Source organism: Rhinatrema bivittatum, chromosome 2 (genome assembly GCF_901001135.1).
Source record: "Rhinatrema bivittatum chromosome 2, aRhiBiv1.1, whole genome shotgun sequence".
Taxonomy (NCBI): Eukaryota; Metazoa; Chordata; class Amphibia; order Gymnophiona; family Rhinatrematidae; genus Rhinatrema; species Rhinatrema bivittatum.
Genome location: NC_042616.1, coordinates 52,159,140 through 52,186,386, shown reverse-complemented (window position 1 = coordinate 52,186,386; position 27,247 = coordinate 52,159,140). Strand labels below are relative to the sequence as shown.

The window sequence follows — 27,247 nt, the reverse complement described above, 5'->3', positions numbered from 1 at the left end:
TTTCTCCGATTAGTCTTAAATGGGTTACTTGCTAACTTCATGGAGTGCCCCCTAGTCCTTCCATTATCCGAAAGTGTAAATAACTGATTCACATCTACTCGTTCAAGATCTCTCATGATTTTAAAGACTTCTATCATATCCCCCCTCAGCCGTCTCTTCTCCACGCTGAACAGCCCTAACCTCTTCAGCCTTTCCTCATAGGGGAGTTGTTCCATCCCCTTTATCATTTTAGTTGCCCTTTTCTGTACCTTCTCCATCGCAACTATATCTTTTTTGAAATGCGGCAACCAGAATTGTACACAGTATTCAAGGTGTGGTCTCATCATGGACTGATACGAGGCATTATGACATTTTCCATTTTATTAACCATTCCCTTCCTAATAATTCCCAACACTCTGTTTGCTTTTATGACTGCTGCAGCACACTGAGCTGATTTCAAAGTATTATCCACTATGATGCCTAATTTATTTTCCTGGGTGGTAGCTCCTAATATGGAACCTAAATTGTGTAACTATAGCATGGGTTATTTTTCCCTATATGCAACACCTTGCACTTGTCCACATTAAATTTCATCTGCCATTTGGATGCCCAATCTTCCAGTCTCGCAAGGTCCTCCTGTAATGTATCACAATCCGCTTGTGATTTAACTACTCTGAATAATTTTGTATCATCTGCAAATTTGATTACCTCACTCGTCATATTCCTTTCCAGATCATTTATAAATATATTGAAAAGCACCGATCCAGGTACAGATCCCTGAGGCACTCCACTGTTTACCCATTTCCACTGAGAAAATTGACCATTTAATCCTACTCTCTGTTCCCTGTCTTTTAACCAGTTTGTAATCCACAAAAGGACATCACCTCCTATCCCATAACTTTTTAGTTTTCTTAGAAGCCTCTCATGAGGGACTTTGTCAAACGCTTTCTGAAAATCCAAATACACTACATGTACCGGTTCACCTTTATCCACATGTTTATTAACCCCTTCAAAAAACTGAACCAGATTTGTTAGGCAAAGCTTCCCTTGGGTAAATCCATGTTGACAGTGTTCCATTAAACCATGTCTTTCTATATTCTCTATGATTTAGATCTTTAGAATAGTTTCCACTATTTTTCCCGGCATTGAAGTCAGGCTCATTGGTCTATAGTTTCCCGGATCACCCCTGGAGCCCTTTTTAAATATTGGGGTTACATTGGCCACCCTTCAATCTTCAGGTACAATGGAATGGATGATTTTAATGATAGGTTACAAATTTGAACTAATAGATCAGAAATTTCATTTTTTATTTCCTTCAGTACTCTAGGATGCATACCATCCGGTCCAGGTGATTTGCTACTCTTAGTTTGTCAATCTGGCTTCTGCTCCACATTTTCTTCTGTGACTGAAGAATTGGGCCAGTTTGGCATTTTGCTGCGCCACTATTAAGTCCAAGTGAGGCTTGCCCCACCTGGCACTGATGAGAGCCACTGTTTCTTCTGACAGCTCCCACTCCCACGGATCCAGCTGCCGACAGCTAGGAAATCTGCCTTCACATTGTCGGTCCCAGCTGTGTGTGAAGCCGCTTTCAATGTCAGATGCTGCTCTGCCCAGTGGATCAGCTCCTGAGCAATTGACCGACTCTTGGTACCACCCTACTGATTGATATAAGCCACCATCGTTGCATTGTTGGGCAAGATTCTGACTGGATAGCCACACACGATGGGGAGAAAGGCTCCCAATGCCAAATGCACTGCTCTCATCTCTAAGCAATTGATAGACCATGATGTCTCTTCCACCATCCACTGGCCCTGCACCATCCAGTCTTGACAGACAGCTCCCCAACCAGAGAGACTGGCATTGGTGTTGACCACTGTCCACTCTGGGATCTCCAAGTTCACCCTCAAGACAAATGGTCCCGATCAAGCCACCATGAGAGATTGGACTGTGAATAAATCTATAAGTGGTAGAAGAAGCTGAAACTGCTCTGACAACAGATCACACCAGGAAAGCAATGCCATCTGCAGAGGCCTCATATGGGCAAATGCCCAAGGCATGAGCTCCAGTGTGGATGCCATGGAGCCAAGAACCTGAAGGTAATCCCAGGCCCTGGGCACTAGACTCTCCATCAACCTGCACACTTGCACTGCACCTTGACTATGCGCTCTTCTGTCAGGAAAACCTTCCCCAGTTTGGTACTAAAGTATGCTCCCAGGAATTCCAACTCCTGAGACGGGATTAAATGATTCTTGGTCCAAATCACTACCCTGTCCTTGGACTGCAATCACTGCAGCCCTAGATCCACCACTTGCCTGCATTAAGCCTCCAACTTCACCCGAATACGCCAGTCATCTAGATACAGATGAACCAGCACTCCCTCCTTCCTGAAGGCTGCTGCCACCACCACCATCACCTTAGTGAAAGTCCTTGGGAGCCTTTGTCAGCCTGAATAGCAGGGCGCAAAATTGAAAATGCATGCCGTGGATGTTGAACCTCAGAAATCTCTGATGATCAGACCGGATGCCTATATGCAAGTAGGCCTCGGACAGATCCAGGGACGCCAAGAACTCCCCCTTGTGCACCGCTGCAATAATAGAGCAAAGAGTTTCCATGCAGAAATGAGGGACCTTGAGGGCCATGTTCACCTTCTTTAAATCCAGAATGGGATGAAAAGCCCCTTCTTTCTTTGGAACCATGAAGTAAATAGAGTAACATCCCTTCCTGTGCTTCTCCACGGGCACCGGGACAATGGCTACCAGGCTTCGTAGCCAGTCCAGAGTCTGCTGAAAGACCCATCTTGTTTCCATGGAAGCACAAGGGGATACCATGAACAGATCTTGAAGTGGACGAGCAAATTCTAAAGCATAACCTTGTTTTATCATGCTTAAGTCCAATTGGTCCATAATAATTGTGGTCCACCCCTCATAAAACCGGACCAAATGACCCCCTATAAGCAGGACAGAGAAGTGAACCAGCCTCGCTTTCTTGTGCTGACTTGTCTGCAGAGGCACCCTGACCAGAGCCATCCCTGTTAGGCTTTTGCCCATGAAAGGACTGGTTATAGGATTGCTGCCTCCCCAAGGCCTGTTCTGAGCATCTGCCGAGGATCTGCCCTAATGAATACGCCTGTTCCCTTGGAAGCGAACACGCCCCGAAGAGGGATTCCTCACCCTTCTAGGCTTATCCTCAGGCAACTTGTAACATTTATTGTCCCCAAGATGCTTTATCAGCTCCTCCAAAACTTCTCCAAAAAGCAGCTTCCCCTTGAAAGGTAGCTCCCCCAACTGAGACTTCGACAAGACCTCAACCATAGTAGTCTCTTTGCCAAGACTGCCAACATCATGGTCCTAGAGGACATCCTGATAAGGTCATACAGTGCATCCGCTCCATAGGCTACCACAGCTTCCAGCTGCTCAGCCTGCTTCGCTTCCTGAGAGGACATGGACCTATTGGACTGCAGCTGCTGCACCGAAAGCAGTCCCACTCAAAGCATTAAGCTGTTGCACATCACAGCCTGAATGCAAAGTGCTGGCACCTCAAAAATCTTCAGGTGGTCCTCAAGTTTCCTGTCCTGAAGATCCTTCAAAGCAGCCACATCGGCTACCGGAATTGTCGTCTTCTTGGTAACAGCAGACATGGTGGCATCCACCTTCGGAACCTGCAAGAGTTCCAGGGTGTCCTCGGGCAGAGGATATAACTTATCCATTGCCAGGCCCACCTTCAGGCTGGTCTCTAGAGTATCCCACTCCCTGATCACCAACTGTTTGACAGATTTATGAAATGGAAAAGCCTTTGCCGGGCCTCGTAAGCCAGCCATGACCTCCACATCCTCCTGATCGGACACCTCCTCCAGAAGCTTTATTCCTAGCTCCTCCAAAACAGGGGAGATCAGGGGCCCCAGCTTCTCCCTGCGGAACAGACGCACTACCTTTGGATGATCGCCGTCCACCGGTGGTCCTTTCCCTGTCCCTTTTCAGAATCCTATCCCCCCAGGGAAGAATCCATCTGAGGAGGAGCAGAACCAGCCGGAATGCCAAGATCAGAATCCTCTGAAAAATCATCTCTTGCAGCACATGGGGTGAGCTCTCCAAGGGTCCGTCGAACCCTGGTAGCCCCCAGCCTCCCTGCGTTTCTGGATCTCTTACTGGGCCGAGTCCCAGAAGAAGCATCCCACTTGGACCCACTCTGCTCCATGGATCTCCAGGCTCGATATGCCTTGTGCATCAAAAGCACAAAATCCTTTGAAAAAGAGGCATAACTATCTGAGTCCTCCCCTGGGAGGTCTTCTGCCATCCCCAACTGCCCCCTCCTCCTCGCCTGGCTTATATCGGCTCAGAAAGTGGAGGGAAACCTCCTCCCCCATGGCTTTCATAACAGCAGCTTGCCGGCCCGCAAACTTGGACAATATGGCCACCCTTCCCGCACCCACAAGAAACAGTTCCAGGGTTTCCCGCGGCATCTGCATAAGTCCTCCCAACTTGCGCTGCCGCTCGGGCCCCCCTCCCCCCCCTTCCCCACATGGGCAAGCCCGAACTGTCCTCTTCCACCGGGAGTCAGCGGAGCAGTGGCCGTTTTGTGCGAGCCTCGTGCGCAAATCACCACAGTCTGCACATTTTGTGCCGCGTTCCATTCTCTCAAAGTGGCTGCCCATGGGAGACCTACACTGGAGAAACTTGGTGCGAGCTGCCCACTGCTGCTGAAAGGAAGAACCTCTCACTCTCCTGAAATGTTTCTTTTTCTTTTTTTAAATTTTAATCAAATCAGTTAGTAAAGCTACAAAGAGATAAAAGGCACACTTCCCTGTGCTGAAGACTGGCAGCAGGCTCCTTCGATCCTCCTAGGGAAGAGGGAGCTGGAACCCTGGCGATTAGGGATCGAGCAAACTAAGGGTCCCCAACCCCCTGTTTGTCAACCTCAAGACAAGGAGAGATAGCCCCACCAGGTCTGCTAACCTCCTGGGAGGAATCACCAAATCTTCTTCTTCTTTTATTCCTTTTTATTTTTTTTTAAACTAAGTCCAGACTGCAGGTTTTGAACATCTTCCATCTGCTGGAGACTGAGAAATACTGAGGGACTGCAGAGGGTACCCTAGGTTATTTGCCAGAGTCAGTAAAACTTTCTCTGTCTCCATCTGCTGGAAGGGAGGCAAAACCCAGGAGTCTGGACTGATCTGGGTACATACAGGGAACTTCCATGCACAAACAGCAGGTGAAAAAAATTCATGGGTGCTTTGAAAAGGAAAAATGTGCAAAAGATATAGATATATTTATTATTCCACTGCTCCAAATAATTTCGTCATCACACCTCAGAAGCTTGTATACCACTAGCACTGCCAACTTTGTTCTCCTCTGTGCATGCCCCGGCAGGAATTGTGACACGTCTCTTGAATTTTGGCTCCTTGTTAGACATTTTCCAAACACCCGAGGGCATGGTCAGAAGTGCCTGCCAGAAAGTAAGATTGAACCCAGCTTCTGAAGTTTGATGACCAAACTCCTCATGAGGTCACCTCTAGATCAGGAGCAGGCAATTCTGGTCCTTGAGTGTCACAAACAGGTCAGGTTTTCAGGATAACCACAATGAATATGCATGAAAGAGATCTGGATACAGTGGAAGCAGTGCATGCAAATCTCTCTCATGCATATTCATTATGGATATCCTGAAAACCCAATCTGTTTGTGACACTCAAGGACTAGAATTGCCTATCCCTGATCTAAATGATTCTTCATTTCAGGAACTGAAATTGCTGGAGGTTGTGAATCAGTTTGGATTTCTGTAAATTTTTTTTTTCAATTTTTTAATGGTTTAATTTTTCTCTGCAGCAGGATGATGCCAATGTTGAGACTTCAATTTTAAAGTATTCCCTTTTAAACCAGTTCACATGTAATCCTTAGGAGAGTTAAGAGATTTTAGTCTCTTACGTTATTATGATTTTTTTGTAACAATAAATTGTTCTATAAGGGTTTCTATATTTCTCTGCTCTCACTTTGGATTTATATGAAGATTTTAGTATTATGTGTCATGTAGTCCTTTGACTGTTCTTTTATCATTTGTCTCCTTCACATTGCTTGCAAACTTTCCATGCCACACACTCTCTTCATTTGGTGAAAAGCTTTGTGAATGCAAAAATAATAATCTTCTACTGTGCTACCAACCTTCCTGTCCTCAGAATGCTTCCTGGCTGCCTCCCCTTTCCCCACCCCCATCTCCTGCCAGCGTCCAGAAGAGCGGCCCCATCACAGGACCTTAATGAATCTCTCTGGGGGCAATCTTCAAAAGGATTTCCATGGGTAAACAGGGGTTTGCCCATGTTCCCCCCCCCCCCCTTTCTCCATGGGGTAAAACACAGGCCCCATCCACAGCCGCAAACCTCTCCAGATGTGGAATAGGGGGCAGTGCTGAGGTCAGGAGTAGGGCAGGTCCCTTTACGTGCGTGTGGGAATTTCTTTTTGAAAGCCCCTGTGCCTCTGCTTTATCCCGAGTACTTTGCACCTGTAAAGGGCATGGGGGTCAAGACTTCCCTCAGCAACCAGCGTCAGCCCAGCCCGTTTCCCGCATTTCCCAAGGGAAAACTCTGCAGTGGGGGGGGGGGGGGGGGGGAGCCTGAAAATGTGTTTCCCGGTTTTCAGCTGTCAAATGAATAATCTAAAAACAAAAAATCCTACTACTGAATCTTTAGTGTACCAGACGTTGTTGCTGGTTTTTTGTTTTTTTTTTGGTGGGGGGGAGATGTTTCTCTCTTCTTTTAAAAAAAATCTTTATTTGCAAGCGTGCAGGAAATGATCTTACAGGGTACTGCCGAGAGAAAGGCCACAGGAGACGTCGTCGAGCTCTGAGGCAGCCTGCTCACCAGCCATCTGAGCCACCACAGTAAACCCAGCCCTAATCTCACCCCTGAGGGCTCTCAATTTATATCCACAGCAATACGAAACTGTTAAGAGGTCACCTCCCTTTTCTATAGGGGCCAATATTCAGCTGCAGAGCAACTAGTTAAGTTAGCCGGATATGTTAAACTGGCTAACTTTAGGACAGCCCTATGGGCCGACCAGAGTTAGCCACATTGGTTAAGCAGCTAATTCTGAATCTTGGAGTTAGCTGTATAATTTATGTGGCTAACTGTGGACCGTTCCAAAAATCCCCTAGACCGCCCCCCAAACTATGCATATGGTGCTAAATATTGCCGGCTAGCCATTTAGATGGATAAATATTCAGTTATCCATCTACATGTCTTCTGAAAATCAGACTCAATTACCAATGCAAAAAAGGTTGCATGTTGATTTGTTTCTGTCAATCCTTATATCCTAATCCTTGGTCTACGATAATTTGACATGTAGCCTTGAGTACAGCTGGTTCCCCTGACTCCATAACCCGAAAATGCCAGAGATTGGTCCTAGTCCAAGGTGTATATACCCTAAGCCGGCCCATGTCTGGCCTCACAGATGTGAGGCTTCGGGATCAGGATCCTGGAGATAAGGACAGAATGGACTGCAGTGTGCACACGGTGTTACCTGGACAGGCGGCAGTATTGCAGCTCTCAGACTGGAACCTGGGACCCTGACACCGGCTCCCTCCCGCGGGGTGGTGGACATGACGCCATCGGACCCGGAAGCCCCCACTGCAGGGTTCCCGGCATGGACTCCACTGACTCCATTCGCTCCAGAGACAGAGATCTGAGAAGCAGGCGCAACAAAAAAAAAACAAAACAAAAAAACATGCTCAGTGCCATCTGGCTCTCTGACACACCGTGTCAATGGATACCGGCGCGCACCAGGATCCTCACAGCTCTCCAATACAGAACACACACATCAGGATCCTTACTAAGCTCTGATTATGAATCTCATCCCCAAAAAACTCATTCATAAAAAGCATTAGCAGATTTCCTGGTGAAACTACAAAAGTCACTGGGACTGTCCTATGAAACTGCTGATTAGGCAGTAAGATTCTGTAAAACTACAAGACAGGGCACCCAGAAACACTGGAATCCTGCCTATGAACACTCAAAATAACTGATCTTCCAGGCTAAAATGCACAGATTGCCAGGAGCACCACTGTGGAGCTGCAGGCATCCCCAGTACTCAACGTCCCTGGGAGCCTAAGGTTAGAGGGCCAGGATGTCGGAGCAGAGGACATGTTGTACCTTCACAGATGCCGGTGTGAGGACAGGGCCTCTCCTGCAGCAGCTCCCCAGAGCAGAGGGACAGGTTTCCGCTCCAGGCAAAGCCCGTTTTCAGGTTGAGGCACACCCTGAACCGGTGCTGGACGGAAGCGTAGAGAGGCAGGTCCACGGACACGTCTGTGCCGTTCTGAGACAGGAAGGCAGCGAGCGTGTTGGCGCTAAGAGACGAGAGGGGCAGGCAGGAGCTGCAGGGGGTCCACTCTGACCATTCGCTCAGCGACACCATCCCTGAGGGAAGCAAACACATATGACAAGATAAAAAAAAGCAGAATTATTATTCACAGATTATATAAAACTGTGTAACGGAGTAGATATGCTGGAAGGGGTAAAAATGAAAGAAGATTTGATAAATTGGAAGAATGGTCAGGAATTTGGAAACACTGTAGCACAGCTTCAAGACTAAACCTGTTAGAACATAAGATCTGATATACAGGGTCAGTCAAAGGTCCATCAAGCCCAGAACCCTGTTTCCAAAAGTGGCCAATCCAGGTCACAAGAACCTGGCAAGTAGCAAGTAGAAGAACAAGAATTGGAAACTATTAAACAAGGCAGAGATCTAGGAGTAACCATCTCAGATAACCTACAGGTAGCCAGTCAATGTAATAAAGCAACTGGGAGAGCTAACAAAATGGCCTTTCGGAGGCGTGCCGGGGTGGAGTTGAGTGAGTCGAATAACTTATCTGGCCAACTCTGATATTTGGAGTTAGGCCCAGAAGCAGAGATGCCCACAGCCTTCACTTAGGGATTTTGAATCTGCAAAAGGTACAGTTGAGAAGTCGGTTCTATATGGTGCCGGGGAATTGGGCTGACCTACAGCCGATTGCCAAGGTTATCTTACTGTGGCTGTCCTGTAGTCTCAGGACGGGAACCGAAAGCTGCGGATGTGAAGTGAACACTGATGCAGGGAATGAAGTTGTTTTTACTGCAAATGAGCCGGCTCTGAACAGTGCGTTGCAGAGGGTTGCGCAGAGCCCAGGAGATAATCTGTGACATGGCTATATATTGCAGGGATATAGCCAGTTAAGAGCCAATTCGGTACAAAAAATAAAATATGTGGGCCTTCAGGCCTGATCTCACAGCCCCTCACCCATGAAAACACTTGACATAAGTGAGGGCTAGTGCGTACCCCCAACACACCAAACGAAAAAAAAGTGAGAAGTGGTTGTAGCAACCCAAATCTGGACTCCCCCACCTCTTACCATATTTTTAACAAATCACCAAGCCGCCTCCTCCTGCCCCGGCCCTGCAGACTCTGGCAGCAACATTATTAATGTACACTTCCAGCATTGCTATCAAATCCCCCGAGCTAGCCGCTTACATTTTAGCCAGCTAACGCGCGATCCGGCTATCTTTGGGCCGGTCAGCACAGCAGAAGCTTCAAACCCCCACCAGTTGTCCAGCTACGTCTGAACAGCACTGGATATCACCCTCTGGCTGGATTGCAAAGTTAGCTGGATATACTTATTTGGTATCTAAGAAGAGATATTCAATGGTGCAGCTGCACTATTGACTATAGCTGGCTTTCTTAAAGATAGCCGGATAACTCTATCTGGTTAACTTTAGGAAAGGTCTTTGGCATGAACAGAGTTAGCCAGATAATTCTGAATATCAGAGTTAGCCGGCTGACTTAATTCCTCCCAGAAATGACCCAGGAAAGTTCCAATAAGAGCCCAAAATATTCACAATTCAGCATGTAGCCAGCCTGCAGCCTGGCAGCTGGGGGGCTACAGGACACTGTCCGCTGGGCAGCAGCACGCTGCTATAAGAGCAATGTGAAAGCAACCTCCTACCTTCACAGTTATTCCAGGTGCATTGCAGCTCCCCATCCCGGCACACGCTGCAGAGACAGAAAAACTCCCTATTAGTGGCATGCTGAGGACATGCTGAAGGTTTCGGGGCAGCAGGCCAAATAATAAGCATGCTATATACGGCAGGAAGGAGGAGCCTAGTGGTTAGAACAGAGGAAACAAGGAAGCCAGGGTTCAAATCCCACTGCTGCTCCTTGTGACCTAGGGCAAGTCACTTTACCCCCCCATTGTCTCAGGTACAAACTTACTCTTAGATTCATCAAGCCATGATGTTTTTTTCATGGGGGGGGGGGGATTGTCACCATACTAGTGGGGCCCCCCCCCAAAAAAAACATTGTAGATGCATGGCTCATTCTTTTGTCTCACAGCCAAACCCTGCGGGGCAAGAGATCGTGCCTAGCGACCCTTTAACTTGATAGCGGCCCCAACCTAAAGGGACCACCATCACCTTACAGGGCCGCTGGCCCCCCCCCCCAAAAAATGTTGCAACCACATGGAGGCTGAGCAGGGGACAGTGCTAGAGCCGCTACTCAAGGCAGCCTCGACTCCCCCCAAAGTTTAAAAATTAAAAAAGGAGCCCATATGGCAATGACACCCTACCCCCCAGTCCATTAATAAACAATCTGGTCCCAGTCTCGGCCCCCCCACCCCTCGTCCATCAATGAAAATTTGGGTCCAGGCCCCGGCCTCCTCAAGTGCAACAACTACACCAGGGTCCTGGCCCCCCAACTCCCATTCCAAGTCCTTCAAAATAGCAACCCAGCCCCAGCCCAACCACCGCCCCCAGAGCTAAAAATTAAAAAATAGGATCCCAGCCCCCTTCCTATAACAACCCCCTACCCCGAGAGTAAAAGAAAATTCAATTAGGGTCCAGGCCCCCACCCCAGGCAGCCCACCCACCTCCCAGACACCTCGGAACCTTAAATCCAACTCGAGGCTCCCGCGGTGGGGCCAGGGCATACCCTTGCAGCTGGCCCAGTTGGTGCCATTTTCTAAAATGGCACCAACCAAACCTTGCCCTAGCTATGTGACTAGGGCAAGGTCCAGGGATCGGACCCAGGCCATGACAAGGTGGTTAGAAACAATAAAATATTTGCATAGGACTTGCATGTATTTGCATTATTCATGCTTGCAAATCGCATGCAAAGAAGTAATGGGGAGGGAACCTGGGCAGGGAGATGCAAAATATAGCGTATATTGCACAATTTCGCTGCGATAGTGCTCTATCACGTGATATAGGAAAACTGGTTCTTACTTTCTAATTTTTGTTCCTGTAGTACCACAGAGCGGTCTAGACAAGTGGGTTATGCATCCCTACCAGCAGGTTGGAGGCAGAGAACTAAACTTTTCAGGCATTGCTACTTAACTGAGAGTGCCACCTGCAGTCCCTCAGTATTGACCTGTACCCAAACCAATGCAGAGTCCAAAAAATCTCAACTAATAATGTCCCTCCCAGGGCGAACAAGTAAGATCAGCTGGAGCCCCCTGAACTGGAGCCCTCACATCCAAGTCCACAGAAAACCACTTCGTATAGGTCCTAGAACCCAACTATATACAGCTGTAAATTCTTCAGAAAATACCACTCACAGTTATGCTGTCTTTCAGAAACAAAAATTAGGGGATGGGTCTCTGGAATGATCTGTGGTACTACAGGAATGAAAATTAGCATGTAAGAACCAATTTTCCTTTCTTGTTCGTATCTCAGATTAATCCAGACAAGTGGGATGTACCCAAGCTCCTCTATACTGGACGGGAACCTGAAAGACCCACTCTCAAAACACTCTCTCCAAAAGTTGCCTCCTCAGGCACTCTGACATCCAGACTATAATGCTTGGTGAAAGTGTGTAAAGAAGATCAAGTGGCCGTCCTACTAATATCCTGCGGCAACATCAACTGACACTGCTACCAAGAGGTCGCCTGCGCTCTGGTTGTGTGAGCCTGCAACCCCCTCGGGATGTCACAACCCCTACACTGATAGGTAAAAAATATAGTCTCCTTTAACCAATGAGCTATGGTGACTTTAGAAGCCTTGGTTCTCTTCTTTGCGCCACCAAACAGGACAAAAAGATGATTCGACCACCGAAAGGAATTCTTCACCTTAAGATAACTCAACAGCATCTGCTGTACGTCTAAGCAGTGAAGATACTTCGCTATTCGGCCTTCCCACTCACAACTCGGGAACGCGGGAAGTTCTAACAACTGCTTAAGGTGAAAACTTGAGATCACCTTCGGCAAGAACGAGGGAACAGTCCACAGAGAGATCCCATCATCCAAAATTCACAGAAACAGCTCTGTAACTCCAAAATCTGTCTGCTTGAACAAATAGCTACTAGGAACACCGTCTTTAAAGTAAGGTCCTTCAAAGATGTCTTCCGCAACGGCTGAAATGGAGACCCACAAAGACCCCATAACACCAAGAAGAAGTCCCTGCAGGTGAGCCAACCTGAGGGGTCCGTCCATGGAGAAATGAACCAGATCCGCAAACCAGGGACACTGAGGCCACGCTGGCGCCACCAACACCACCCTGCCCGGATACCTTACGATGCGTCGCATGATTCATCCTCCAAGAGGCCACGGAGGAAACATGTAGAGCAGAATCCCAGAGTGTCGATTCCTTCAACTCCCAACTCTCTTCTGCAACTGAAAAATCTGTTCACTTTGGCATTGTTGCGCAACGTGATCAAGTCCAGCTGAGAGAGACTTTGGGGTGATAGTGTCTAACGATCTGAAGTCGGCAAAAAAATGTGACAAGGCGATAGCTAAAGCCAGAAGAATGCTGGGCTGCATAGAGAGAGGAATATCGAGTAAGAAAAGGGAAGTGATTATCCCCTTGTACAGGTCCTTGGTGAGGCCTCACCTGGAGTACTGTGCTCAGTTCTGGATACCGTATCTCCAAAGGGACAGAGACAGGATGGAGGCAGTCCAGAGAAGGGCGACCAAAAAGGTGGAGGGTCTTCATCAAATGACTTATGAGGAGAGATTGAAGAATCTAAATATGTACACCCTGGAGGAAAGGAGGAGCAGAAGTGATATGATATAGACTTTCAGATACTTGAAAGGTTTTAATGATCTAAAGACAATGACAAACCTTTTCCATTGGAAACAAAATCAGCAGAACCAGGGGTCATGATTTGAAACTCCAGGGAGGAAGACTCAGAACCAATGTCAGGAAGTATTTCTTCACGGAGAGGGTGGTGGATGCCTGGAACGCCTTTTCGGAGGAAGTGGTGGAGACCAAAACTGTGAAGGACTTCAAAGGGGCATGGGATAAATGCTGTGGATCCGTCGCCCGTATGACATAGTGAGGGCAAAGGTAGCCCTGGCGCCATTGGCAATACAGCCCGCGTGCAGGAGGTCGCTCCCGGACCCCCGCTGGACTTTTGGCAAGTCTTGTGGGGGTCAGGAGGCCCCCCAAGCTGGCCAAAAGTCCCTGGGGGTCCAGCGGGGGTCCGGGGGCGATCACAACCACTACCACAACCGTCACTTTTGTAAAGGTCCATGGAGCCATAACTAGCCCAAAGGGAAGGGCCCAAAACTGAAAATGCTGGCCCAGCCCATGAATTGAAGGAACTTCTGAAGCTCCATGCGAATGGGAATGTGAGGAAAGGCCTCTGTTAAATCCAGAGAGGCCAGAAATCTTCCTTGGCGAACAGCTGCTATTACCACCTTAATGTTTCCATATGAAAACGCTAAATCTGCAGTGTTGCATTGAATTTTTGCAGGTCCAGAATGGGGCGAAACATCCCCTCCTTCTTGGGAATGGTGAATTAAATTGAATATCTTCCTCACCCTTGCCCCGCTGTTGGGATGGATACGATTGCTCCTCACCTCTGTAGGTGACACAGGGTCTCTCGAACTGCCTCTCACCTGCCCAAGGACATGCAGTGATACTCCATGAAGGCTTCTCTGATGGGATAAGAAAATTCTAAAGTGTAGCCATCTCTTATTACCCCCAGAACTCACTGGTCCAAGGTAATCTTGGTCCACTCTCCATAAAACACTATGCACAATCCACAAACTAATCTATGAGGAAAATACTGACTGGCTAAACACTGCACTATGACTACATGTCCCCCAGAGAAATCTAAGATCAGCCAATAAAGCTCTCCTCGAGAGAGTTGACTAATCTGGCTTCATTGTGAGGACTTACTATTTGCGGCCCTCTGACCTGCACCATCCCTGGCTAACCTTTGGGACCCTCAACAGGATTGCTGTCTCCCGGAAACTGACTTCAATGTGGACAAAGAACCTTTGTTGGGACAAAAACGCCTCATGCGATTGAGCTGGAAAAGATTTCCTATTGCTCTTTTCCTCCACTAGCTTATTTCCTTTCAACTATCCTAACTGCTTAATTAACTTTTCCAAATGCTCACCAAAAAGCAGCTTCTATTTAAAGGGGAGATTACAGAGTTGTGACTCAGACTACATATCCACCGACCAACTGCATAACCGCAGCAGGCAGCCAGCTAAGACTGTCAATACCATACTCCTAGCTGAGGTCCTAATGAGATCGTACAAGGCATCTGCTACATAGGCAATGCCGGCTTCTAACTGAGCTGCTATCTGAGCATCTGCCTAGGAGCCTCTTGCTCCCTCTAGAGACTTCTGTACCCAATGCTAACAGGCCCTCTGCATCATATTACCACAGATGGCTGCACACAGGCTTAAGACCAAAACTTCAAATACCCTCTTTAACTGGATCTCCAGCTTTCGATCCTGGATGTCCTTTAGCACAGTGGAACCCACCACCGGGATGGTTGTTTTCTTGGTGACTACTGAAACTGAGGCATTTACCTTGGGCAAAGACAAGAGCTGCAAGACATCCTCAGTCAAGGGATTCAATCTCGCCATTGCCCTTGCCAGCTTCAGCCTAGCTTCTGGAGCATTCCACTCCCGGTCCACTCATTTTTTTACTTTCTCAGGCAAAGGAAAAGCCGTAAGAGGACCTAGAAGACCATCCAAAACTGGATCCACTCCTTCATTATCCAGGTCTTCATACAACACCTTCACTCCCAGCATCTTCAGGACATGAGGAATAAGCGGCTTCAATTCTTCCCTGTGGAAAAGACAGACAACTCTCGGGTCATCCCCCTTCGCAACAGGGACTTCCTCAGACTCAGATAAATCCACAGACTTGTCTTGGCTCCTTGCGTTCCGTCGACTCATCCCCCTGAATAACATCAGGGTCCACATCTGTCCGATCCTCATCCAGATTGGCCAACCGATTATCTGAATCCTCTGCATCCAAATCCGCATCAGGGTGACTGAGCCCCAATCGGCAGAGAAGGGAGCCCAAGCGCTTGACCGGAGACCTTTTAGTCTTCTTAGGATTGGGCTGCCGCTTTTGGTGGAGAGATCATTTAGCCCCTCCACTCCTTCTCGACAAAAAGGCCTTGTGCATGAGTAAAACTAACTCTGGAAAAATCTCCTTCACTGTCGTCCTCTTCAGGCAACTACACACTTTCCACCCTCTGATCCTCAGTCCCGGCCCGCATTGCCGGAGAAAGGGAGAGGGAGAGTCCTGGAGCACCTGGGTTGGTCCATGCATTGAAATCTGCGTGGCTCTTCTAATTCTTGAGACAAAATCTCCCCCAGTGACCCCCTTTACAGGGCCCTGCGAAGTGGTAGCCCTCCTATCGGTTGTTTGTTCTGACGAGGGCTGCTCCCCCTCTGCAGCACAGTCAGGACAACAAGTGGCCTAGTTGAGCTGCAATCAAATACTACCACAGGCCCAGCAAGGTTTTGGCAAGCTCCGAGGTTGCACCATGCCGGGGAAGGGGAAAACACTCTGCGCAGTGTGAGGCCCGGCGCAGCAGAGCAAGCAAAATGTGGTGGCCCGAGCCACCATAGAAATTACAGACACAGCAGCCACACAGAAAACTATCTCCTTTCCCCTGGTCCAGTGGTTTGCAACTAAACACCTGGCTGTGGCTCTACAGAAAGCACCTGCTTCTCTCCAGCCTGCCTTTCTTTTTTCTTTTAAAGTTACAGGCACCCCCAACAGCCCAGCCAAGAGACCAATAAGAATAAAATACTTTCCTGTTAGGCGGCTATCGGTTGATCCTCGTGGAAGGAGCCTTCAGGGAAAGGAGGGAACCAGGACCCCTGGTTTTCCTAACCCTGGATGGCGCGGGCTAAAGCAGCACAGGGATCACCAAACCCCCCCCCCCCCCACACACACACACACACTCGCCGTGCTCAACCTAAGGGATGGCCCATGAAGGAACCTATTTTTTCTTTCCCTAAACTAACTTTTTTTTTAACTAGTCATTGCATCTCTACCATCTGCTGGAGAGAGAGAAATACCTGAGGGACTGCAGGTGGCGCTCTTGGTTAAGTAGCAATGCCTGAAAAGTGTTTAGTTCTCTGCCTCCATCTGCTGGTAGGGATGCAAAACCCACTTGTCCAATCTGATCTGGGGTACGAACAGGAAATGCTGTTTAACGTGCATTAGAGCACTGTCGTGGCTTGATGCATCTCCCTGTTAGACTGTAAGCCCTCTGGGGATAGGGAAATACCTACAGTACCTGAATGTAATCTGCTTTAAAAGTGCTTGAAAAGTGTGAAATAAATAAATAAATAAATACAATATATCAGAGGGACAACAGGGCGTCCCAAAGCCATCCTGTCATCCCACCCACCCTGGCCACCCCAAGCTCACTTTTCAGGATATCCACAATGAACATGCATGGGATTAATTTGTATGCACTGGCGAGCAGATATATATAAATTTATCTCATGTATGTTCAATACGGGGATTCTTAAAAACCAGACTGGATGCTAGGGATTTGCAGCAGGGAAGGATACGTTCGATTCGGTATTCGTATTCGTCGGGACCCAAATCCGTTACATCCGTTTTCGGGGGACCCCGAGTCGTCCATTAGTTACGTATGGTAATCGTTTCCCATTAAAGTTAAAAAACAAAAACCCATCCCAACCCTTTAAATTTAATTAACTACAACCACCCACCCTCCTGACCCCCCCAAGACTTGCCAAAAGTCCCTGGTGGTCCAGCGGGGGTCCTGGAGCGATCTCCTGCACTCGGGCCGTCAGCTGCCAGTATTCAAAATGGCGCTGATAGCCTTTGCCCTTACTATGTCACAGGGGCTACCGGTGTCATTGGTCGGCCCCTGTCACATGGTAGGAGCAATGGACGGCTGGTGCCATCCATTCGAGCACAGAGCTTACATGTTGACCTCAGCTTCCTTCTCCATGACTGAGATTCTCCTCCTCGGCTGGAGAGGCCCTCACCCTTTGATTGCTCACTTACCCCCTCTCTCTCTGTAGGGTTAGTGTCATTCCTGATCTGTCTCCTTTTTGTGCCTCACCTCTCTGATACCTGCATTGCTGCCTCTCATCACCTACTGCAGTGTCGCTTATGTTTGCTGCTTTCTTGGCTCAGACATGCTTTTGTGATTACACCTTCAGCATTTTCAGAGCATTGCTCCTCTCCTTCCCATTCACTACAAACAGCAGGGCTACCTCCCCCAATCCAGTCCTCTGGGAATGTCAATAACTCTCTGTCAGACTCCACGTCAGAACAACTTTCCTTGTTTTCAGAATTGTTCACAGACTCACTCCCACAATCCCTCTGTCCTTAATTGATTCATATATCTCCCCATCCTTCCAATCTTCTTTCTCCTATCTTCTCTCTGTTTGTATTTCCATCCCTCCAGTTCCATAATCTCTGTCTTCTCTCTGCCCCACAGTAGCAGATCTTTCTCTACTGCTGTCCCCTCTCTCTGAAATAAACCACTAGTCTCTCTTTGTATTATCATCCTCATTCTCCCCCCCTTTAAATCCCACTTCAAGACTCACATCTTCTACCACTCCTGAAATTGCTAATCTGATCCTGGCCAGCAGTGACAAAATTTTACCGTGTGTATCAGATGTGATGTTAAAGGATTCTGGAATATGTATGAAAAACATTACTGGAATGGTATGCCCAACACAAAATGAATTCTATCTTGAAGTTTTGTTTCCAGTATGAAAAGAGGCAATAGTCAGTCTAGGATGCTCACCATTCCTTGCACCCAGTCACTACAGATTCTCCTGGGGGAAGGTAGACGGGAGTCCCAGGTGGAACACCTTCTATGTGCATAAGATGCAGACAGCCACACTCAGAGGGCGGGATACATTCGCCATTCTGCTCCACCAGTCCCTATGAGACATCACACACAGATTAAATGCACTATCCAGTATGCCTCCAACCTAGTTACAGCATCCTCCTAGAAGAAGAATGGCCAACTCTGGTTCTTGAGAGCCATAAACAGGCCAGGTTTTCAGGATATACATAATGAATATGCATGAGATAGATTTGCATACAGTGGAGGCTGTTAGCCAGATAAGTTGTCTGGAATTTCAAATTATCCAGGTAACACTACCCAGGTAACTTTCTAACATAACCAGCTACGTTTGACTATACTCAGTTAGGTTGCCCCTGTATGGGTTCCTGGTGAGATCTCACTTGGAATACTGTGTTCAGTTCTGGAAACTGCACCTTCAAAAGGATATAAACAGGATGGAGTCAGTCCAGAGGCTGGCTGCTAAAATGGTCAGTGGTCTTCGCTCTAAAGCATATGGGGATAGACTTAAAGGTCTAAACATATACACTGTGGAGGAAAGGCAAGATAGGGGAGATATGAGAGACATTCAAATATCTCAAAGGTTTCCATGCACAGGAGATGAGCCTATTACAATGGAAAGGAGATTCTAGAATCTACCCCCTTTTTTCCATCAACAAGCAGGCTGAATTAGCCATGCTTTCTGGGCAATGTCATCTGGCAGAATGAGGGCAGAGCTATCTCTCCAAGCTTCAGAGCTTTGCTGTACTGAGCCTGCACAGCTCTTCCTGCACAGTCCTCTGACTCTTCTCAGTTTGTATTAAAGCAGTTAATAATCTTCTAGGTCTCAAATGGCTGTTCAGGGAGGAGGGTGGGTTCACATAGCTAAATCATCCTGCTATCTATGGAAAACACAGTTTACAATAAGCAAACTTGCTTTTTTCTGTCGATAAGTAGGCTGAATTAGCCATGCTTTCTGGGAGTCCCAAGCTTAGGGTTGCTGGGAAGAAATGTGGTTACAGTGGTCCTCCATTTTCCAGCCTTCCCATAATTATTTATTTTGCTATCGCTACTATTTTTTTTTTTTACAACCCGGACTCCTCATGGACAGCTTTTTAAATGTTCATCAAATGATTAGGACTGCTACGCCAACTGAAGCGTCGGAGGCTGAAGGTTTGTCTAGACCAGAGCTTTCCAAAGTGTGTGTCGGGACACATTAGTATGTCGCCTGTAGTGTGGAGGTGTGTCACCCGGTCCACAGGGCCGGTGGAAGCAGGGAACTATAGCAGGAAGATCGGCGGGCAGTGGTGGAGCTTACATCACCACGGCCCAAAGAAAAGGGTCACGTTCACTCCTCCTCCTTCCTGCCTGTGCAGCCCTGGAAGAAAAACATTGCCGGAGCCGCATGGGCAGGAAGGAGGAGGAGCATCTGCTGCGTACAGAAGAAGAGCAGCATTAATGGGCCGTTGCGGATCCCACGTCGCGACGGCCCGAGAAGAGGAGGAAACCCGATAGCAGGGCCGCTGCGGATCCCACGTCGCGGCAGCCCGAGAAGAGGAGGAAACCCGATAGCAGGGCCGCTGCAGATCCCATGTCACGGCCAGGGAAGATCAGGGCCTCTGAAGAGCCCATCCTTCGGCAACCCGTGCAGAGGGACAGCATGTGCCAGTGAGAGCCTGTGCTTGAGCAAGAGAGCATGTAGGAGTGAGAGAGCCTGTGTGTGTGAGAGTGAGACAGCATGTGCACGAGAGAGACAGTATGTATGTATGTATGAGAGAGAGGCATGTGAAAGCTGTGGATGTGTGAGATTGCATGTGAGTGAGAGCCTGTGTGTGTGAGAATGTGTGAGATAGCGTGTGAGAATGAGAACCTGATTGTGTGTTTGAAGGAAGACAGATGGAGAGAAAAGAAATAGAAAAAAAGACCCTGTAAAAGGAATTGGCAAAAAAACAAGAAAGGAAAGGTGGAAAAAAAAGCCTGTGACCAACCGATTAGAAAACTAAGATCAGACAGCAAAGGTAAAAAAAAAAATTACTTTTTAGTGATTGGCACATGTAATCTTTGGGAATGTGCAAGAGTAGCACTTTCTCTATGCTGATCTCACAATGTACGAGATCAGCATGGAGGAAGTGGAAGCCTGCAAATATTTATTATGAGATAGGTTGTGTTGTGAAACATTTTATTTATGTATATATTTAAGGAAACATACATAAATTGTTGAAATACATTTTGTTCGTTTAACCTTTAACTTCTGGTTTGCTGGTAGACTGAATTACTGTGTCACGAAATTATGTTTGCCTAAAAAGTGTGTCACCAACATGAAAAGTTTGGAAAGCTCTGGTCTAGACAATAGTGGGAGGTTAAGGTGTGAAGTCACAACCACGTTGCTGTTTTGCAAATGTCTTCAATTGAACCCCATGGAGATAGGTAATTGAAGAAGTTGTTGCTCACTTGCTCTAACTGGTCCTGCATGCTGTGAACAATTTTTCTCATAGCAGAAATGGATAAGATTCTTTTCGTCACTGCTGTTCCCAAGGCATTTGGATTTTAGAAAACAAACAACTGGGAGGTGCATCTGTGGGACTGGGTTCGGCGTTTGTAATACGCTAAGGCCCGTTTGCAGTCCAAAGTGTACAACATCTTTTCCCTTCCATTTTTGTGTGGCTTTGGGATAAAGGTTGTCAGAGAAATAGACTGGTTCAGATGAAAAGCAGAAACTACCTTTGGCAGAAATTTCGGGTGGGTACGAATTACCAATTTGCCATGAAAAAAAACTAAATAAATTGGAAAATGGAGTAAAGCTTAAAGTTCATTGACTCTTCTGGTCAAGATTATTGCTACTAGAAAGAGAACATTCCAAGTGAAATATTTCAGGGGAATAGACTCCATTGGTTCAAATGGTAGATGCGAATACTGTCCAGGACCACATTAACGTCCCAAGGTACTGGGGATTTTGGCACAGGGGGTTTAGTCTGGAAGAGACCTTTCTTGAAACATAAAACTAATGGGTGGATGAAAATTGATGGTCCGCTTCCCACGGAGTGATATGCTGCAATAGCACTGAGGTGCATTCTTTTGGAAAAAGTAGCTAGACAAGACTGCATGTGAAAGTATAGTAACAACTTCTCTGGAGTACAAGAGAAAGGGTCAATGGTGTTTATAGTACACCATAGAGGGAATTGACACCATTTGAATGTGTAGTTCTTGCGGGTAGAATGCTTTCTTGCAGAAACTATTAAGTCTTTGATAGAATGAGGGAAATTGAATTTTTCTAGAATTTTCCATTCAACATCCACAGTGTCAGATTGAGAGATGAATGAAATGGATGCAAGAGAGTTTCATTTTTTTGTGTCAGTAGATCTATGGTGCTGCCTAGAAGTACTGGGACCTGAGCTGAAAGTTGTACTAGATAAGCATATTAAGGGTGTTTTGACCAAGCTGGTGTGAACAGAATCATTCTGGTCTTGTCGTGCATGCACTTCTGAATCGTTTTTGCTATCAGAGGAATTAGATAAGCATAAACTAAGCCCTTGGACCAGGAAATGAGAAAAGTATCCTGAGTCTCCCAGAATGGACTGGGAAGGATTGAGCAAAACCTGCTTGCTTTCTTGTTGTGCTTAGATGCAAATAGGTCTATCCATGGTAGGCCCCATTTGAGAAACATTTGTTTGCCTCTAATTGACTGGGGGAAGATTCTGCTGAGTCTGTCAGCTTCCGTGTTTGCTATCCCTGGAAGGTAAATTGCTTGAAGTGTTAATGAGTGTGCCTCTGCCTACTCCAATATGTTCACTGCTTCCTTGCATAATATCCAGGGACCGGACCCTCTTTGCTTGTTTATGTAAAACATGACTACCTGATCATCCGTGTGGATCATTATACTCTTTCCTTGTAGTAAATGGCAGAAGGCATGAAGAGTATTCTTTATGGCTCTGAGTTCTAGTAAATTAATCTGAAAAGTTTTCTCAGTATTTGTCCACAGGCCTTGTGTTTTGTAACTGAGTACATGGGCTCACCATTCCTGGATAGATGCATCTGTCGTGAGGATTAGCTGATGAGGAGCCACACGTAGGGGGGCATCCTTGGCTAGTACTGATGGAGTGAGCCACCATGCTATGTCTGTTTTCATGGATTGTGTTATTGACACACTTACTGACATGGGTTGACAATACTGTGACCATTGCTATTTCAAGCCCCACTTATTCAACACATGTGCAAATGAGTTTGCAGTACTACAAGAATCGCCGCTGCAATGTGACCTAGCAGTGCTAATATTCGTTGTATTGTTGAGTAGGGTTGAAGATAGAGGCTTTGACAGAGGGAGCGCAGCTTTTGGGATATGTCCCTGGGCAAGAAAGCTCTTGATAGGTTTGTATCTATCTTTGCACCAATGAATTAAAAACTTGAGATGGCTCCAGTATGGGTTTTTTGTAATTCACTAAGAAGCTTAAATTCTCCAGGCATTAAATAGTTTCAGCTAGATGAATCTGCAGACTTTTGGAGCTGGAGGAGACTATTAACCAGTCATTGAGATAGGGGAATATTCTTATCCCCTTCCTTTGCAGATGAGCCACAGCTACTGCTAGGCATGTGGTGAAGACTCTCAGGGCCAATGAGAGTCCAAAAGGGTGTAACTTGTATGGTAATGATCCAACCCTATCTTGAAACACAGGTAGCATCAATATGAGTGGTGGATTGGGTTATGAGTATATGCATCTTTGTGATCCAGGGAGCACATCCAATCATTGGGTTGAATGAATGAAAGGATCCTTGAATTTTTTCCCTGCATAAATACTTGTTGAGAGTTCAGAGATCTAAGATTGGATGTAGGACTCCCAACATTTTTGGGATGAGTAAGTATTGGGAGTAATAGCCTTCATTGTTTTGAGGCACTGGAAACTTACATATGACATTTTGAGCAAGCAGATTGAGGGCCTCTTGTTGTAAAAGAGGTATCTGAGATAGATCCCATGACGAAGCTATTGAGTGTGGGATGGGAAGGAGTTGTTTGAAATTTAGCTTGTACCCGTTTTGAATAATGTTCAATACCCACTTGTCCATTGTAATGCTGGACCAAGCTTTGAAAAAACACATTAATCTGCCCCCGACCTGTACTGGTCTTTGTGGCTGAACCCCCTAGTGGGGTTTTGGAGGCTGCTGCTACTGTTTATGCGGTCTCTGACTCCTTTGAAATATCCTTTGCTGTGAAGGCTGGGCTTGTTGTCCAGGTGGCTGGTAAGGAAACATTCTGTATTTGTTGGTACTGTCTTTATGGTCTCCTTTGGTAGTAAGGTTTCTTATAGTAAGAATAGAACCTTCTCGATTGCTAAACTGGACATCAGAGACTGTACTGCCACATTCTGCTCTTTAATCTGGGAGATCATTTCCCTTAAATTGTCTCCAAAAAGGCTGTCTCCACAGTTGTCCTTGTATATGGTATTTTATAGTTTTAATCCATCTTATGCTCATGTGTTTTTTTTGTAAATTTTATTTTTATTGAAGTTTGACTATGATTCAAATACAATCATATTTGAAAAGAAAAACTGAAGATACAATGCTTGAAAAAGAAAAAGAAAAGGACAATCTGAACATAAAAAACAGATGCAGAAATTTAAACAGCAGAGACCTCATGATAAACAAAAGTATATATGGGGGGGTGGGGGAAAGAAAATGGCTTTAGGGCAAATCAGCCATATAATACAAAGATATAAAACAAGTAAATAACAGCCACCTGAATTAACGCTGCCCCATTATACTAAACATATCCTAAGCAGGCTCAGGAGATGTGGGACGCCTGGCCTGGATGTAGTCTCGCAGTTGCCCAGGATCAAAGAAAACATATTTAGTAGCATTTAACACTATAATACATTTGCATGGGTGTCATAAAACACAAGAGGCACCTAAAGCCAACACTTCGGGTCTCATAACAAGGAATTTTGTTCCTGCGCTCTTGGGTAGTTCGAGCGAGATCAGAGAAAATCCAAATCTTTTCCCCCCTTAAACAAAACTTCCCGATTGGGAAAATACAAGCATGAAATATTATCTCGATCCTGCGAAAACACAAAAGAAATTAGCAGGGTGGCTCTATTATAAGATTGCACGGATGAGTCCTCTAGAAACTCGGTTAAATTCATTGAGACATCTTGCTGCGTTGAATCTAATTTCTTCTTGTTAGATGGCAGGTTAAATATCTTTTGAATAGGGGGATATGCAGAATCTTGAATAAGCAAAACGTCCTTCATCCATAATTTAAACATCTTGATTGGGGAAAGTAATGGAACCTGAGGAAAGTTCAAGATGCACAGATTCAGATTCCTTGAAGCATATTCCAGACTTTCCATTTTACGGGAAACCAGCATAGAATCCATCATTTGTTTGGCTTGTCCCTCTCTTACTTGAGAAACAGAAGACTGTAAATTAGAAATAGTTGACTCGCAGGCAGACACTTGATCTTGATGCAAACATTTTGAATGAATGTCAAATGTTAATGTTACTAAAGCAGAAACAGATTTTTCAAGAGGCCAACACACCCCACAAAGTATCCAAAGTAACTAGGTTAGGTTTAGAAAATGCTGGTCTAACCTGAAGAATATTAATAGCCTCCTGAATCTCCCGCGAACCAGCTATAGACACCTTATCAGTTAGCGGGGCCTCATCCGCTGCCAAGATGCCAGACACCTCTCTCTCCGCCATGCTTTCCGTCCCCTGGAGTTGAAGCTGTGCTGCTGTTTCCCACGGCAGTCTATGAGCAGTGGCTTTCCCCCGCTGCGGTACATCAGCATAAGGAGGCAGCAGAATGCCGCTCAGTGGTTCAGGGTAGCATCGGGGATCCTGATTTGCCCCAACAACTCAATTCCTGCACAGGAGGACAGTCCAGGAGGACGAGATGATGAGCAATTGATCGGGCTGAGAGAAACCTCAGCTATCAAGGGGCCAGCAGCCCCTTCAGCCAAGTCGGAAACCACAATCATTTGCTGGGGCAGCACGGTGCGTACTCTGGAATGGTGGTCTGCTGAGGAGTTCCTGCAGAGGGCTAAGTGTTATGAACCCTCCTGTAGCGGTGCTACGGGAGGCTCCTTACCTCTTCCTGGGGGCCACTCCGAAGCCGGGGTCTCGCCTGCGAACTGTCCAGGATTTGCTCCAGGGCCTGGGAGGCCTCGATGTCCTTGGGGCCTGCCTGAGGCTGCTTGTGTTTGCATGGACTTCCTGACTGAGCCCCGCCCTTCTCCCTATGGGCCGGCCCGCAGCACTCCTCCGTAGTTATAGGGCCAGCTAGGTGTGGGCCATCCAAACTCCTCCCAGGGAGTCACCGGTCTGCAGCCCTATAAAAGGACTTCAACTTCCAGTCAGCCTGGCCTTGCATCGGAGTTACTTCATCTCTGGAAACTTCTGCTGTCCAGTGCTCCGACAGGCCTTTGTCTTCTTTGTGGAGCTCCTTGTCTCGTCTGTGTCTTGAATCATGTTTTCGTGCCTGAGGTCCTCGTCCAGATGTCCTGGTGTCTCGTCTTCCTGATGTTCCTGCTTCCTTGGTGGTTTGCTCCTGTGTCGTCAGTGCTCCGCAGTCTTCTGTTCTGCCGGCTGTGGATCTCCAGGTGATGCAGCTTCGTCATGGGAGATGCTGGCAGTGGACTGGTGTCCTGTGCTCCTGAGCCGTCATGTCCTGCCAGCCCTTGTGGTGCTTCAGGCGACATCTGGCTTCGTCGTCGGAGTCCCACTTCGACTGGATTCCTCCCTGCGCTCGTCCCGTTCTTGGCGTGGTCTGTGACCAGCCTCCTCGGGCTGTGTAGGGCGCACAGTGGGACAGGGTGATCCGTGACCAGCCCATTGGGTCCGCCCGTGAAGGTGGGCTGTGTAGGGTGCCCTGAGAGACAGTGCCAATGTCTTCCTTCCCAGCTTCTCATCTCGTCTGGACTTTGTCAAGTTCCTCGTCTCTGATGCTGTTGCATCAGCCCTGGTGTCATGTCTTCGCCTTAACCCTCGTCTGTGATGCCGTCGCATCAACCTTGGTGTCATGTCTTCGTGTCAAGGCCTCCGTCTGCCCTCATCCTCAGGCCAGCCTGCTGCTCCATGCCGATTCAAGCGGCAGGTCCAAAAGGGCTCGGAACAGTCGGAAGACCGTTCCCCTACCAACATCATCTGTTGTTGGCTCTGGGAGCTTGCAGGCCTAGCAGAGGGTAAGACCGTGTTCTGCCATGCTGGGACACACAGTCATCCCTCGGTTCGGCCCTGGATCCATCTGGGGTCGGGCTAAGGCCCAAGGGCACACTAAACACCCTTCACGTAACACTAAGACTGAACAACTCCTTTCCTTTTCCTCACATTTCCATGAAAAGGGAACGAGGCAAATGTTAAGAAAAGGGAGGACAAGCAGGAGCTGAGAGTACACACATCCGTTCAGGGAGCCATGTTCATGTGGTTTTATTGTTATATTAGTGATTTCTGCTTTATTCTGCAGTCTTGTTTTATTATTGATGTTTTTATATTTGATTTTATGTTTTAGTACATATGTTTTAGGATCTTTTTTTACATTGCCTAGGATATAGGCGATTTTTTAAATTCTAAATAAAGATAAAGGTAAAGATAAAGATAAAACTAGCTTTTTCATGGACATCTCCCCTGATGGCACTCACTCTGAGCCATGCCATTCTGTGTGCTGCAATCAATGCCGCAGAGGTGTGGGCGAAGGTGTGAAAGGCTTATATACTGATCATTGAGGAGATGGGATAGCTACCATTAAAATAGAAAAATCTGGCGGTCTTCTACAAGTAAAAGTGGTTGGTTCTGTGACTGCCTCCTTATTCCTTTTCACTAGTTCTTTTGAAAATGAGAGTGTTTCCTCTTGCGAGAAGCTGAAGACAGATCGGAGTAAACTCTTCTAACACTCTGAGAAGAAAATGATGAAGGGCTGGAGTGAGGAAAGCCCAAGAAAGGTGATATGTCACCCTAGTCCAATAAATTTTCTATCTTGGATTCTTCTTGGATCATGATAGTTTCTTCTGTTCTCTGTTTCTTTGTAGACTGAGCATGTGTCCTTTCCATGGGAGCTGCCTGTCTCTTTTTAGCTTGCATAGTAGAGGTGAAAGGAGCTGCAAATGTTCTCTTGTCTCCTGTGCTTGTTCATTCCTTTTGTTTTAAAAAAGAATGGCCAGGACGCATTTGCTTTGGATCATAGTGCTTCATATGCAACTGTTGCGTCGATGCATCATCTCCCCTCATAGTAGCCTATG

At 46.9% G+C, this 27,247-nt stretch overlaps 1 protein-coding gene across 1 annotated transcript in view; it reads right to left on the bottom strand.

The window, feature by feature from the left end:
- The window catches only part of LOC115083210 (SCO-spondin-like), a 508,366-nt gene that overhangs the window by 60,066 nt on the left and 421,053 nt on the right, over window positions 1-27,247 (bottom strand). Inside the window, exons 96-99 of the mRNA XM_029587016.1 lie at window positions 17,982-18,121; window positions 9,943-9,989; window positions 8,114-8,380; window positions 7,485-7,646 (exon numbers count right to left, since the gene is read on the bottom strand). Coding sequence (XP_029442876.1) covers window positions 7,485-7,646; window positions 8,114-8,380; window positions 9,943-9,989; window positions 17,982-18,121 — 616 coding nt within the window. The remainder of the gene's footprint in view (window positions 1-7,484; window positions 7,647-8,113; window positions 8,381-9,942; window positions 9,990-17,981; window positions 18,122-27,247) is intronic.